This window comes from Myotis myotis, unplaced genomic scaffold (assembly GCF_014108235.1).
Source record: "Myotis myotis isolate mMyoMyo1 unplaced genomic scaffold, mMyoMyo1.p scaffold_m19_p_1, whole genome shotgun sequence".
NCBI lineage: Eukaryota > Metazoa > Chordata > Mammalia > Chiroptera > Vespertilionidae > Myotis > Myotis myotis.
The window spans coordinates 169606428-169622830 of record NW_023416313.1 but is presented as its reverse complement, the minus strand read 5'-3'; the positions used below and the strand labels follow the sequence as shown (position 1 = coordinate 169622830).

Here is a 16403-nt window from a genome sequence, read left to right as displayed (position 1 = left end):
ATGCCTGAAATGAAAGCCTTTGTCCTTTGCGCTCACCCTCATGTGTTTCCTTTTAAACATTTAAAAAATATATTTTTTTATTGATTTCAGAGAGAAAGGGAGAAGGAGAGACAAACATCAATGATGAGAGAATCATTGATCGGCTGCCTCTGGCATGCCCCCCACCGGTGATCAAACCTGCAACTCGGGCATGTGCCTTGACTGAGAATCAAACAGGGACCTCCTGGTTCATAGGTTGATGCTCAACCACTGAGCAACACTTGCCGGGCTCATGTGTTACCTTCTTTTTAAAGTTTAAATTCTTTATTGTTTCAAGTGTTACATACATCTCCTTCCCCCCCCCCCCCCCCATTGACCTCTCCTCGTCTGCTCCCACCCCCTAGCACATGCCCTCACTCCCCTACTGTCTTTGTCCATGGGTTATGCTTATATGCATGCATACAAGTCATTTGGTTGATCTCTTAGTCCCCCCCCCAACCCCCACCCCACCTTCCCTCTGCAGTTTGACAGTCTGTTCAATGCTCCTATGTCTCTGGATCTATTTTTGTTCATCAGTTTATGTTGTTCATTTATTCCACAAATGAGTGAGATCATGCGATATATGTGATATTTATCTTTCTCCAACTGGCTTATTTTGCTTAGCATAATGCTCTCCAGCTCCATCCATGCTGTTGCAAATGGTAAGAGTTCTTTCTTCTTTCTTTTTTACAGCAGCATAGTATTCCATTGTGTAGATGCACCACAGTTTTCTAATCCACTCATCTGCTGATGGGCACTTAGGCTGTTTCCAAATCTTAGCTATTGTAAATTGTGCTGCAATGAACATAGGAGTACATATATCCTTTCTGATTGGTGTTTCTGATTTCTTGGGATATATTCCTAGAAGTGGGATTACTGGGTCAAATGGGAGTTCCATTTTTAATTTTTTGAGGAAACTCCATACTGTTTTCCACAATGGCTGCACCAGTCTGCATTCCCACCAGCAGTGCACGAGGGTTCCTTTTTCTCCACATCCTCTCCAGCACTTGTCGTTTGTTGATTTGTTGATGATAGCCAGTCTGACAGGTGTGAGATGGTACCTCATTGTCGTTTTGATTTGCATCCCTGGATGATTAGTGACTTTGAGCATGTTTTCATATGTCTCTTGGCCTTCTGTATGCCCTCTTTTGAAAAGTGTCTATTTAAGTCCTTTGCCCATTTTTGATTGGATTGTTTATCTTCCTTTTGTTAAGTTGTATGAGTTCCGTATAAATTTTGGGGATTAAATCCTTATCAGATGTAACATTGGCAAATATGTTCTCCCATACAGTGGGCTCTCTTATTGTTTTGTTCATGGTTGCATGTGTTACCTTAAAAAAATTCTTTATACTCTTTTGTTTATAGTGCACATAGTCATACTCTGCCTTCTACCAACTTCCATGCCTACTTCTGCTTCCCACAGAGGACTTGCTGTGGGTGATGTCACCCATAAAGAAGGTCACAGGAACCTGTCTGAGACAGCTCCCACCACACTTTGCCACTGCATCTTGAAAATATATTTGCTTGCCCACCTTCACAAAGGTGAATCATACTACTCTTCAGTATTACACAAACAAGAGGAATCCTCGTCCTGTAAATCCAGCTCTATAGGAAATACTTGTCTATTTTTCATCAAAACTCTATACCCACACAGTGTAACTTTCCCCTAAAACACATGTTGTTCCCTAAGCAGCAGTACCTCTTGTCATGTTCCACTCACACTTCCTCCTCCTCCCTCTCTCTCTCTCTCCCTCTCTCTCTCTCTCCCGAGTTAGTGGTTTCCCACCTTATAATAGGTAGTTTTCTATGGAAATTCCAAATCATTGCTCTCATTCATATTCTCTTAACAGTCCTAACAGCTATAGTTCTGTAAAGCTTCTAGAAGTATGATTTTATTTCTGAGGGTAATTCCTCCTAGACTCCTTACTGAGATCACCCAGGGACTCTGAACAAGCTTTTTTTTTTTTTTTTTTTTTTTGCCTTTGAAATTGTCTTTATTTTCGATCATTCCTTTACAACCATCCACCCGAGGATTAACTCCCACAGATGCACCTCGAGCCCAAATCCCCAACCCCTCCCCAAGCAAACCAGATGCATGTTTCTGATAGTAGGACACGTTGCCTGTGAGGTCCCATGAACTCCCCAACCTTTGTCCCTGTAATCTTGTACCCGGGCTGGGTCCCTCCCTTTCCACATTCACACTGAGCATGAGCATGAAACGTGAGTGGCCCTGCATACTGCACCCCAGTCCAAGGTTTCAGGTTCCAGGGGCCCAGAAGGAAGCCCTTGTTAGGTGCATCTGGTGAGCAGGGTCACTACAGGGGCACATCACGGGCTCCATGTCATGAAAATGCCACGTCATAAAAGTCCCCAGAGCTAAAGTACTTGGTGTCAAGACGGATGGTCCTGGGTTGTCCTAACTCCCTCAGTATCCCCGTGAGCTCAGCCTGGATCAGGGCAACTCTCCCCTGGTCCACAGTCTCGTGGGTCCTGTAACACTCCAGGGGGACGGGGTACCGCTCGTGCTCTAAACTGCGCAGCCCGGCTGTGTGGCGCAGCAGCTGCATTACGGTGGCCACGGAGAGGGGGTTCTCAGTGATGGTGAAGTCCCTGAGCTGGTGACAGCGGCTCAGGACAGGCAGGATGGCCTCGACTTGGGAGTCCACCATCGCACAGTTATCCAGGCACAGGTCCTGGAGGGTGGGTGCCACTGCCTCCAGCAGAGCTCGGAGGGGCTCAGGACTAAAATCAGTGAGGTTGGCGCCATAGAGACGCAGGAACTTCAGCTGCCTGAGGTTCGGGCACTGGAACAGGTGTGTCAGGTCTGATTGCGTCAGCTGCCAGCAATCCCATATGGAGAGTTTGTCCAAGGGGGTCTGCAGGCACCTGAGCATCTGGTCCAGACGGTCTTGGAGGAAGGAGGGAGAGTCCAAGTAGAGCTTCTTGAGGTGCTGCAGCCTCTGCATCTGAGAGAGGAATTGGGAAAAGTATCCTTGCTCCTCCTGCTCCTCCCTTTCCCTCTCCTCTTCGTCCTCCCACTCCTGCTCCTCCCTCTCCCACTCCTCTTCGTCCTTCCACTGCCGCTCCTTTTCCTCACTCTCCCACAGACATTCCTCCTCCAAGGCCTGCTTCTTTTCCTTCTGTTCCTCTTGCTCCTCCTCCTCCTGCACTTCCTCCTCCTCCTCCATTTCCTCCTCCTCATTCTCCCCCTCAGCTAACACCTTGATGTGGCAGAGAGCGAGACTCTGCAGGTTACTCATCTGACCCAGGTAGCGAGCAAATGTCCCCAGGGTGGGCAGGTCCCAGGTGCAGTCCACTTCTACCTCCTGGATGCAGTCCAGCCGCACCCTATCCAGGACCTTCCTGGCCCTCTGGAAGGGCAATTCCAAAAAACTCAGCGTCTTGCAGCACAGGTGTACCGACCCTTTTCTCTGCTGGGCCCATTGGATGATGTACATGAAAAACTTAACCCTGGCCATTTCACTGAAGTCAAGGTTTAGGAAGACCTCCAAGGGAGCCAAGGGGTGCTCCATGTTGGGGCTGGAGCAGTGCACAGCCACTGGTCCTGTCCTCGAGCACTTCCAGGTGCTGTGTCCACACCACATTCTCCAGGGGTTGACATCCATGTTCCTTAAATCCAGCACCCGCAGTTTCCACCTCCTGGGGAGATCCTCTTGGGCAAGCAGAGCGTCAAGCCCCTCCAACACCGCCTTTAAGACCATGACTGGAGGCAGCCTCATCAGGCTCCCCAGAGGGAGGACAGGGAAGGGCCAGGCTTGCACCAAAACCTTCAGGGGCTTCCGCATTCTCCTCCGGCAGGCCTGAATGAACAGTGGCGGGAAGAGCTCAGCAGGCAGGTACTCCAGAGCTGCGATGGCTGAGGCCTGGTCCCTCAGCAGGCTCTCTCCTGCCAGCCACAGGAGTGTGGGCGGGGTCCGGATGCTCATCTTCAAGGTGCTCAGAAAAAAATCCTGCAGAAACGTCTGCTGTGACCGAGTTGGCTGGGGCTCAGATCTCAGATCTGGTGGAGAAGCACAGCGCTGACTGCAGAGCTGGAGGACTCTGAATTTCTCCTCTGGTGCCTGAGGTTTTTATACACCTTCTCAAATGCTAACAGCCAATCAGAAACCTCAGTCTCCACCCCTTTATTCTAAAGGGATGATTGCCTCTCTCCAGATTAATGGATTGAGAGAAAGTTAGGGAGGGCCAAGGTTGAAGCCTGGCTCGTGGATTCCTTTCACAGACACTGACTGAGGGTGACTGATGGCCCCTAGTTGTCAACAAGCTTTAGTCCACTCTCTATTCTACCAATATCTCTGCTTTCTTGTTCAGTGACTCCAACTTCCACACGGAGTTCTTTCCAGATATACCACATGCATTTAGTCACAGGCACCCCCTCCAGTACTCACATGGTACTGAGCTCCCCTTAGAGCCAGGCACTATGCTAGGAGGCCCTGGAATACAGAACAAGTCAGCCAGGCTCTCTGCTCTGGGGGAATTTTACTCCCAGGTGTTTTTTTGTTTGTTGTTGTTGTTTTTTATTTCAGAGAGGAAGGGAGAGGGAGAGCGAGATAGAAACATCAATGATGAGAGAGGATCACTGATGGACTGCCTCCTGCACGCCCCCCACCGGGGATCGAGCCCACAACCTCGGCATGTGCCCTTGACTGGAATCGAACCCAGGACCTTTCAGTCCACAGGCCGACACTCTATCCACTGAGCCAAACCAGCGAGGGCTACTCCCAGGTTCTAATATTGTGATGTCTGCAATGCTTGAGAGCTCAAGGCAGGAACTTCCAAACTGTTTCCCCAACAGCAGTGTTGTGTGAGACATTAATAAACAGTCCCCACCAAAAAGGATTCTGGTTAAGAAAATTTTGGAAACAGAATTACACGTGCTAACACGTATTAGGAATTTTGAGGAGGTTTTTGTAAGTGTACTTGACCTGCAAACCATCTTTCCAAGGAAGTCCTGTTTGAGATATTCCTCTGATGCCCTTGGAGAAATGCTGGCTCAGGAGTAGCTTTAGCCTGCTCAGTCCTTCCAAGTGCAAGGACCACATAGAAGTCATTCAAGCATACCTCCTGGTTAGGTGGGAAATGGATATCTATGTGGTTTCCCTTCACTCTACCTTTTGAATGATAAGTAAGCTGAGTCTGCACCCAACACTCAGGTATTTACTTTTCCCCAGGCGTGTGTCGTATGTAATTTACCATCTCAGTCTATATTCCTAGCCCAGACCTCTCCCCTTAGCTACACGCCACATATATCCTCCTGTCCTCCGGACAACCACCTAGTGGAGATCTTTAACAAAAGGTCCAGCAAGCACTTCAAATTTGTCCCACTCAGAAGTGATTACTGCCTTTGTAAAATGCATTTCCCCATCTGCATCGCCTAATGGCCTCCTTACTACCATCCAACCAGAAACCTGGAAGCTGTTCTAAACACCATCCACCCAGCCAAGTTGTCATTAAGTCCTCTTGATTTCTTCTACCTTCCAAGAGGCTCTTGGATTTACTCCCTATATTGCATCCTCAGCTGCATTATATAATTTGGGTTCCTCACTACAATGGGTCTCTAATGGCTTCCATCTTAGGCTAGGTTTCCTGGGGCAAAGATCTGGTTTTCTGCAACGTGCATGCAGGAAGTTTATCGGAGAGAGCTATGGGGAATCGCCCCTGTGGGGGTTGGGGGTGGCAGATGTAAGACCAAGCAGAGGGAGAAATTGAATGTCAATGTGGTTACAAGAGTAGCCTCAATCAGTCCTACAGGGTGCTCTGGAACTGGGTGACCCTTCACAGTTGTCCCAACTTGATACAAGGGGCTGAGGTTGTAAGACCTTAAACCAACACATTTCCACTCTTTTCAACCTCTACCATCCACACCAACCCTTCTTCCTCGACCCCACCCCAAGGTGGCATAACCTTGGCCAAGGGCAATTCCAAGAATGGACTTCAGCTAAGAGCCGCCAGCCACCAACTCTCCCAGAAGGTGGAAGATTGAGTGCCTTAGCTCTGAGGGGGTTGAGGCGGCATACCACAGCATCCCTATCCTTAATCTTGCTGCTTTTCAACCCCCTGTGACACTACTGGAGGAGTTTTACTAAACCCAAATTTAATCACACTACACCCTTACTCATAACCTTCCAATAGCTCCTCCTTACCTACAAGATAATTCAATTCTGATCTCTGTCTACCTGTGAAGCCTTGTCTTCCACAGCTTTCCTCCTGCGTGCACTCTTGCCCCACGAATACCAGTCTCCTAATACTTATCAGTCCTTCTAGGATGCTGCTGTCCCTGCTGAGTATGAGTTTGTCCCACTTCTCTCGCTAGCAAACTCCTATTCATCCTTTAGGGCCTAGTACACGCACCCCCTCCTCTGTGATGCCTTCCTTAATATCCTCAAGCAGAGGTAATCTCCTGTATACCTTTTTCTGCTCTTGCAGTTATTAGCTTATGTGACTGACCTCCTTAAGAGCAAAGCCTGTGTTACCTTCACTTTTGAATGTGAGTGAATCAGCCATGTGCATTAGTATTGTATAAAGCTGTGTCTACATGGGCTGACTCAGACTAACTAGAACTGTTGGTCTAGGCAGCTGTTTTTGCAGGGACTTAATCTAGTTGTCCAAGGAGGGCTGTAGGCTGTAGGGGAGGGACTCTGTTTGGGGAAATTCAGCTGGCTTGGTATATATAGCTCTATGCAGTTAATAAATACTTCCCATTGTGTTGATGCCGTTCTCTCATGTTGGGAAAGGGATGTAGCCAGTGACCTACGGCGTATGTCATGAAAGGTACCATGTGGCCTTACTTGCCCCCAAATCTATCTTTTATGAGTGAGATCTCCCCTCATGTTCAGTCTGAAATTCTTACCCTGTGTTTTCTGACTAGGTCAGTGGTTCCTTCAGGGGGGTGAATGCACTGGAAGGCATGGGCAGGCTGATGCATCTGTAGAAGAGAATTCCTATGTCTCTTTATTTTTATTTTACCTTTTTCAAATTTCCTATATTTCATATATGCCTTATAATGCACATAACATAGTAGTACACATGTATATATACATGCATATAATTTATAAACAAATAGTATTAGGGAGTCTACACTCAAATCATTGTTTTACTAAGTAGCATATGATTTAAAAAAAAAATACTTGGATACCCCTAGATTGGACTCCAAAGACTGGAAGCTTCTTCAGCCTTCACCCAGTAGCTTTCCAGCTGATCTGATTGCTGAGCTAATATGTGCTAATGTGCACTTAAGGTCTTAGGGCAGCGATTCTCAACCTGTGGGTCGCGACCCCTTTGGCGGTAGAACGACCCTTTCACGGGGGTCGCCTAAGACCATCCTGCATATCAGATATTTACATTATGATCCATAACAGTAGCAACATTGCAGTATGAAGTAGCAACGAAAATAATTTTATGGTTGGGTCACAACATGAGGAACTGTATTTAAAGGGCCAGAAGGTTGAGAACCGCTGTCTTAGGGGAACTCTGAAATCTGGGATCTGGAGCAGTTAGGAACGAACGGTAGGGACAGGCAGAGGAGCAGGGCTACCTGGGGAGAGCACAGAGGCTGCATCTAGTCAGAGATGGTGAGCCATCTCGTAAGGAATTGAGAACCTAGACTACAAAGAGCCAGGATGTGGAGCGGGAGACGGCAATAGGCCGGGCAGCCAGCTACAGGGTTGAGGGGATATGAAAGGGCAACAGTCCCAACCTCCACGAGGAAGATGCCCACCTGGCTCTCAGTGCGGCTGGAGTTCATATCAGAGTACAGCAAGCCAGACACCACATTGCCTTTATAATTAGTCAAAGCGTGGGTATACATATTTTTGGAACACCCTATATAGTATTTCCTATATCCTTACCACAACCCAGTCAGCTCTAGGTATTCTTATATTCATTTTGCAGATGGTGATAAAAAATTCAAACAATAAGTTTGTTTAGCCCAAACCCTATATTCTACAGATGAGGACTTCGAGGCCCAGGTAGGGTTAACTGATTTGCCACAGATAAAATGCAGATACTGTCAAAGCCTCAAAGCCAGGACTGCCAGAGCTCCACCTCCTCCTAATTCTCCATCGTTTTGTCACACTTCCCTGCCAGCCCACCATGGTGCTAAAATCAGAGGTCAGCAGGCAGAAAGCAGGCGAGTGGAATGGCTAACACATCTTCTTGGCTGCGCCTGTCCACTCCGGCTCTTCCCAGGCAGTTTGTTCTAACGGCCTCTGTGTTTCTTTGCAGCGTGCAAAAGAAAAGAGCAAGAGCACGGGAAGGATAGAGGCAACACCCCCAAAAAGCCCAGGCTGGTCTTCACAGACGTCCAGCGTCGAACTCTACACGCAATATTCAAGGAAAACAAGCGTCCATCCAAAGAATTGCAGATCACCATTTCCCAGCAGCTGGGGTTGGAGCTGAGCACCGTCAGCAACTTCTTCATGAACGCGCGGCGGAGGAGCCTGGACAAGTGGCAGGACGAGGGCAGCTCCAATTCAGGCAACTCATCTTCATCAAGCACTTGTACCAAAGCATGAAGGAATAACCACAAACTAAAACCTCGGTGGAAAAGCTTTAAATAAAAGAAATTTTTAAAAGACAAGGACCTCAACATAGCAGGTTTATACTTAGAAATATTTGAAGAAGGAAAAAAAAAAGTGTTATTTATAGTCCAAAGAAACCAAAGACTTAGCTCACCTGCATTCTGACTTTGTTCGGAGACACACACTTCAGCGGGGCGACGACTTGGCAAGAAGAGTTATGAGCAGGAAAACACCACTGGGTCTCACACCTTCGATCCACGATCCTTCTCGCTGTGCTTGGCTGTTTCGTGGTTTGGAGCAGTGATTTTGAGCCATTGAGTGGACATCTTTTAAGATCAGACTTTCTCACCTGTCCCACCGCGCCACAAAGGTGTATGGTGTCTCAGTACTGCGTGTGGGTGCGTGCACTACACACACACACACACCACCACCACCACCACCACCACCACCACCACTACCAGTGGTCAGGGACATAGGCAGGGCGGGCCTTCAGGAAGGGTTGTGCTGTAGGAGAGCAACCACCAGTGTGGGGTTGTCTGAGTTCATTGGATTAGGATGTGATGTTGCTCGTCTAGCCTATTGTTTGAACCTGCCAGGCCCACAACCTAAATGCAGATTCAAACCCAGCAAGGAAAATTTGAATGACACCTAAACTCGTGCATTCTCTTTGTTTGTTAAGGACTGTTCAGATATTTTTTAAGAAATGAAATAAGAGTCCATCCATTTAAAAAAAAAATCACCTAGGTACCAAAGAACACACTTAATATTATAGTGCAGGTATTTTATTGCAATGATTTTAATAACCAAAGCTATTTTTACACAAGATACTATGTAAAGTTATACATATGAACTGATCTAGCTGTAATACACATGCCACGTAGAATCATGACTATTATTTATGACTCTTAAAGCATTTGAAATATTTGTTTTCAGAACTGGCAAGAAAGAATGTCGCTCCAGGGAAGCAATTGCTACCATAATAGAGAGTTTGATGCAGGATGCACGTACGCCCAGGTGGCACACTCCCTTTCGGGACCCATAAATGTCACTTAGGTAGGCATATGACATGATTCCAGAATCTGTTTATAGCTGGGAAAACCTGGGGATTCTGCCAAAGTAGGATCCCATTTATAAACTAGAAAACTAAGTTCACACAGGGCAGGTAACTAAATTAGAAAATTTGTTTAAAGTAATGCTTTTCGGTAAAAAGACCATGGAATTAAAGGACTGCATACTTAGATTAATTTGACAAATTTGCTTCATGCCTTTGACACCAAATACCTTTTAAAAATATTTTATAAACACTCAAAGAGAACTGACCGATTTTATTATTAAAATGAACTATCTAATATTTGAATAATTTTAACAATACAATCAAACTTATTTTATTGCTAATCTCAAACATTTTATGACTTGGACATGAATAAAAATAGCAGGTCCCAACCAAGAAACGGTGGGATGTAGAAAAAGCCAGAGTCTTCAGCTGTTTACTTCCTTCAGCATAGCCCCCGGAGCATACCACATTCTTTCCTGCTACTGCATTAAGCTGGAAATTTTATAACATAGATTCCACTCTCTAACAGGGACATATAAAAACTAGACCTGAACCTCCAAATATAAACATTTAAATTCCTATTTTCCCAAATCACTTAACCAGGCCTATAGAAATCAAGGCAAAAAGGAAAAAACAAAAAAACACGAAAAAAGCAAAAGATAATACAGTTGTACTAGTAGTACCCAAGTGAATCATTTGCTTTCCCCCCCGTCCCCAAATTCTCTCTGAATTCCATTGAATTATCACTCATATAAGTGGATGTCTTTTGTACTATTGGGAAAGAACTACATAGCCTTGGTCAATTAGCACATCTAACTAGGAATATAAAGTTAAATGTTATCTCAACTATAAGGTGTTTATTGAGAGTCATTAAAATGCTTTAAAAAATTAAACCATCTTGTCTAGGTCTAGAAGGGGCAGGCACCTGGAGAGAGGAGGCCACACCAGCCAGCCACCTGTCTCCTTCGTGTCTGCTGGAGGAGGAAAGGAAGCTGGCACATACTCCCCCTTTCATGAAAGGACGTATTTGCCTTGACACATGTTGTCCATTTTCTTTCTCTCGCCCCAAATTCCAGCTTAAAAATTTCCCTTCTAAACATGGCACAATTACAATACAGCTATTAAAAGATACCATTTAAATGGCCACCCTCCAAGATTTGCTAAAAATTTAATCTTGTTAATGACATAAACTAAAAGGAAAAAAACTGATTAACATTTTCTCTTTCCAGGAATAGAGGGGACAATGGGTACAGCTACATAATATACTTATAATTTAGGAGGGAGGAAAACCTTATTTATTTAAAACCTGAGAAGTTTAAAATCAGGGAAATTAAAGCTGTGTCTCCACCCAATCTTACCAAAGTCAATGCCCCAGGAAAAACAAAAGTAGAATTCAGGTGATCACTTTTTTTTGCTTTGATTTTACTACATGACCCTGCCCAGTTAATCTAACTGCATTTTATGTGTTCAACCAATTCTTTTGGTACTGTGTAGACACAATCTCAAAGAATATTACTGCATTTTTAATATTCTCACCATGCTTTTTTTGAAAAATAACCAGTGATTCTATTTGCTAACACCAAAGATAATTTTCATACCAGCATTGAATGTGCACCCATTATGCAATTTCAGGGCCTAGAGATATATTTTCTCACAAACAGATGCACAAATCCAAGCCTGAAAAGCAATGTTTTACTTGACTGTTTAAGCATCTTCACAACCTCTGCTTCTGAGAAATCACAATGGACAAACTCAGCTTCTCACAAGCAATACACGTATCCCATCAAGTAGGACTGCTTCTGCTCTGCTCCTGACTTGCCACAGAGAGAGGAAATGCTTCCGTTCCTGTCTCACTAATTTACAGCTCAGGTTCTAAACCCAACATAACCAAGGTCACATGCTTTTGTTCACCCATCATTTCCCGGCCCCTGAACAAAATTCACCTAAAAACACATCTCACTCTTTCATTTGTATGTATATTTATTCCAAAACTGCACTTCAAATAACACATTTTGGGTTTTGTTTTTTTTCTTCTTCACAGAATGGAAATTAGACTGGTTTTGGCCATAAACCATTTATGTCCTCTCATGACCAAACGCTTCCCTGAAAGGGAGCCAAGAGAAAGAGTGGGAGGTCTGGACACCCCAAAAGCCCAGACTTCGGTAAATGTTCAGGTAAAAGAATTCTGGGTGCCAAGAACTGAGTGTTCCGGTCCCTGGATGCAGCTGGAATAGGCCCCCAAAACCAAAGAAAATGTGTGGGGAAGTTCTAACTGAACATGTCACTCACTCTGCCTCCTTCCCCCCAAAAAGTATAATTAATTTTCCAGGAACAAAAGTAAAAGCACTATGCTATGTTTGGACTTATTCTCCACTCCCCCCCCATCCCCCCCGCACCCCCCCCCCCCCCCCCCCCCCACACACATTGCTACCCCAGGTGAATGACCCATCTTTGCAGGTTAAATCCAAACTTTACTATACCAAAGAGTCCTAGGACATTTTCACATGAGCTATAAAGGCATTTTCCCGCAAAAAGATCCTCCCTTCTTTGTACATAAAGGATGAAAACTATGCATTTAGCAAACAAAGAGAAAGCACTTCTCCCTTTCCTATTAACCTGTTTAGGGTGCATTCAAACACCAGAGGCCGTTTTGAGATGCGACTGGCCTTCTGGATTATTCTTGTGGTGTGGTTAGCTTTTACAGTGCATTTGGTAACTATTTCCTAAATAGGAAGGACAAAGAAGCAGAAGGTAAGAAATAGCTACTTCCACGTGTAAAAAAAAGAAAAAAAAAGAAAGAAAAGAAAAAAAGAAAAAAAAAGTGTAAAGATCTACTATTTATAGTGTGAACCAAAGACGCTACCTCACTCGATTTCCATTGGTGATTTTAATCACATTGATATGATACCAAAGAATACCAAAGATATTTTCATGCACGGCCTCCGTCTGCAGAGGGAACTCCACCCCGACCCTTCTCCCTTCTCCTGGCCCCTCCTCACTCTTCACTCAGTGTGTAAACTTGTCTTCATTCTTAATAATAATGATACCACAACAATGACAACATTAGGAAACACTACTCTTATGACTGCTAGTTCTACTTGTAAATCTCTAGGCAAACATGTTGCAAACTTTGTAAACTCCTAGGACGAGTGCCTTGCTTGAACCAAAGTGTTAAACCGCTGTTGACCTCTCTCACCTTATACTCTTTGAATACCTCAGCCTCTTAGAAAGGCCACTAATGGAAAGAAAAGGAAAAAAAAAAAGGAATAATTATTCACCGTGGTGCTTTTTCCGTGCAACCATGCAATGAAACTTTCTTTGATACCAAAGGATGACTTTTTCCCCCAATTTCTTGCTGAGAAACCAAAGCTCCTCCTCCTCGTTCCCTTTGAGGTCCCCCCGCCTCACCGAGTCCCTTCACCAGGCAGGCCGTGCATCACTTTTACCAATTCCTCCAAATACCTCATAGTAATAACGTTTTAGGGTTACGTTGTATAGAGAGTCTATGTGATAAGGCAGAACTTACTAGTTTGATAATTGTTAAGGTTACTTTGAAAAAAACACACAACTTTATAATTCTTATTTATTTTGTAGTTTGTATGTTTGGGATGTCTGCCCCCTCCTCGCTTCGGTTTGGGGTTGGTTTTCTTGGCAGAACTGCTCTGTTGCTCAAGGAAGACTTAATTTCTGGATATGTTCCCCGCGTGGGTTAAGGGTTGTGTAAAAACTGCAAGAATGGAATAAGAAATGCTTTTCATTTTGATGGTTACTTATAAAGTTTTGTGTTTCGTAGTAAATTTGTTTCCACAGGGTAAAAAAACACACATATATATATAAATATATATATAATCTCTTTTTTGTGAAACTGGTTTCTATTTTCTCTATAATGTGCTGTGATTTTTTTTTAATTTAAGTACATTTTATATGAGCTTATTTAATCACTGCTTTAATTTATGACTGTGTAGTTTTTAAAATGTATATAGTAGAATCCAAACGGCCAAAGCTTTTATGTTACAATCTTTTTGTTCTTGATGCTAAGATGAGCTGAAGGCGAGAGCTTCTCTTCACTGCAGGGTGTAGCTTTAGCTTTTCTTAGCAGGCACCTCAGTGTGTGTTGTGAACACTGCCAGGCCCCCCCTCAGAAAACGTGTACATGCCAAAGGGAGAGTTTCAAGGTCGTCCTTTTTGTCACTTAGAAAGAAGAAAGGCATTATTCGTGTTCTTCCTTTAACTTATTAAATTTTTTTTAAAAGAAAAGATTACCTTGCAGGTTAGACCTGAAATTCCAAAGAATTTAAGACTTGTTTAATGTTCCAAAGCACTGGCATTTGTGAGATACTTTGCTTTTTGCTTTTTTTTTTTTTTTTTTTTTTTTTTTTTTGCCATTCGCACGGGTCTGAGAAGTAGAGTGTAAAAACTCAAAGAGACAAGCTAACTTGAATTTGGAAATCCTCTTCAGTTTCACCAAGTTTCTGAATTGCTTCAAGGCAGGGGCAGGGCATGAACACAGTTCCTTTGGCAGAGCTGAGAGGAGTATACAGTGGCTTCACACCCTTACAGAGAAAGTCCAGGTTGAGGGCAGCGGACCTGGCTCCTGCCCATCTGCCCTGACTCATGAAAGAAGCAAAACATGATTGCTCGGCCCCAATTACTAGTCCAGTTTAAGGAAAATATTTCACAGTTACATATTCCAACCCCACATCTGTTTCTTGGAATCTGCTACTCACAATTCCTAACCAATTCTCCTCAAATGCCAAAGAACCCTGGCGAATGTACCCCAGGCCTACTTGAATTTGTCTCTTTTCACTCTTCATCTTGCCACTAGTTTTCATTTCCACACACTAGAGGTGGCCCCGGCCTCGGGCCCCCTTCACGTGGGCTGTTCAGATACTTGGCCCCAATTTAATGTAGATCAGCACACGCAGACTTCTCAGCCGATTCGCAGCATCCTCAGCAGACCCCGTGCTATTTTGCTGAAGTAAGAGTTGCTTCAGCTACATGACACACATCCATAGATGTAAATACTTTTCCTCTCAATACAAGAAATTTACATTCTTTTCTTTTGCAGGGGTGTTTGGGGTGGGGAAGGAAAGGGAGGGCTTAGATTTTGGGTCAAATGTTACACTTTCTTAGAAGCATTTTTGTACTCGTTATGTATTTTAATAGGGCAATACGTCTGCTCTGAGTCGCAGGACCATTCAGTGCTCTGTTGGTCAGCATTGACTAATCATGTGTGTTTCATGCAAACGCTGTGCAGTGAGTTACAGAAAGCCAGGAGAGTGGTGGCGGGAGAAGACTTGGACCCTCAGCGGTGAAACGCTGAACAGAGTGGTATGCACAAGGTCATGTTTCCTGTTTCTGTGTTAGTCTCGATTTTTTGGTGGATGTTCTGCATTTATTACATAATCATTGTGGGCTCATTTTAGATATGCCTTTGGAACCACGTGATGAGTATTTTTTAACAAAATAAACTTTAAAACATTGTCTTCCACTTGCTTCGGTGATCGTCTTCATATCTCCCTGTGTTTTCTCATCCCTTCTGAAGTCAGCCCACCTGTCACTCCCTGAGATCGTCCCTTAACCCTCTTCTCTTTTCAGTACACCTTTGACTTTAGCTATTGTTTGAGTGTGACTCATTTTCCCTGTTCAAGTTAGCTTGATGGTTTATTATGTAAGGAGGGTGCCTAAGACAATCATCAGGTAAAAAAAAATAATAAAATAAAATAAAAATAAATGGAAAAAAAAAAGGTCAATAGAGTAGAAAATCTTCCAAGAGCAGAGGGAGTTCTTCCTTAGCAACGGGGAGGGAGGGAGGGAGAAAAAGTAAATAAATAATTAAATTAATTTAACAACCTAACCACGAGGGGCTTAGATTTTTTATAAAAAAACAAATGTTGCTGTCATTTTCTTTGTCAATTAGAAAGCAGTGGTAGTTTCTACGTTGCATCTACATTTCAGATGAAATGATTATTGTACCCAGTTATGGTTGTTTGCTAATATTTTGTCTCTCTCTTTCTCTCTGTCCAATGCTTCTTCTGTATTTTTGTGTGTAGCAACAAAAAGTGTAATGCATTAGGCGTTATTCTGGTTTGTTTATGAGTATTTCCTGTACTGCATTAAGGTTTCTTTCTTTTTTTTTTTTTTAAGCTTCGCTACTGTTCTCACTTTATGCCGTGCAATATCATCTGCTGTGTTTGCTAAGCAAAAAAAGAAAAAAAAAAGAAAAAAAGCAAGTGATGATGCCATCATGCTTTTCAGTGTTAAAATGTTTCAGCATTTATGTAGTCACCAAAATGTAGTAAATAAAATGTTGGATTTTCCAGCACTTTAAATTTAGACAATTCTTGTCTTCTTTTGTTTTATTCTCTTTGTAAACCTCAGGAATGACTAATGGACTTTCTTCGGAGGAAGGGTGAAGCTGAGAGTGCCGGAAGCCGGTCCATCCTTGCTGCTTGACACAGTCGCTGCAGGAAAGAAACATCTGCACAGCATATGTTTCAAGGGACCTGGCGTATATAGCATACTGTTCTTAATATGTTTGCTCCCCTTAGCGCTGTGTGTTTTAACCAAGGTCACCTCTCCAAGAAAGGTTGTTTCCCCAGGTAGGAATTTTTCCCTGAAGTCAGGGAGGGGATGCCTCTCCTAGAAAGGTTGTTTCCCCAGGTAGGAATTTTTCCCTGAAGTCAGGGAGGGGATGAAACTCCTTAACTAAGTGCCAGGCGGGTAGTTAATCACTACAAACAATCATGCTTAAGCTACATAATCTTTACTCCCTGGAATGGAGATAAGAA

The 16403-nt window shown here is 43.8% G+C and overlaps 1 protein-coding gene across 1 annotated transcript in view; it reads left to right on the top strand.

The window, feature by feature from the left end:
• The window catches only part of ONECUT1 (one cut homeobox 1), a 43535-nt gene extending 31535 nt beyond the window's left edge, over positions 1 to 12000 (top strand). Inside the window, exon 2 of the mRNA XM_036301990.1 lies at positions 8263 to 12000. Coding sequence (XP_036157883.1) covers positions 8263 to 8552 — 290 coding nt within the window. The 3' untranslated portion in view covers positions 8553 to 12000. The remainder of the gene's footprint in view (positions 1 to 8262) is intronic.
• Positions 12001 to 16403: the final 4403 nt, after the last annotated feature.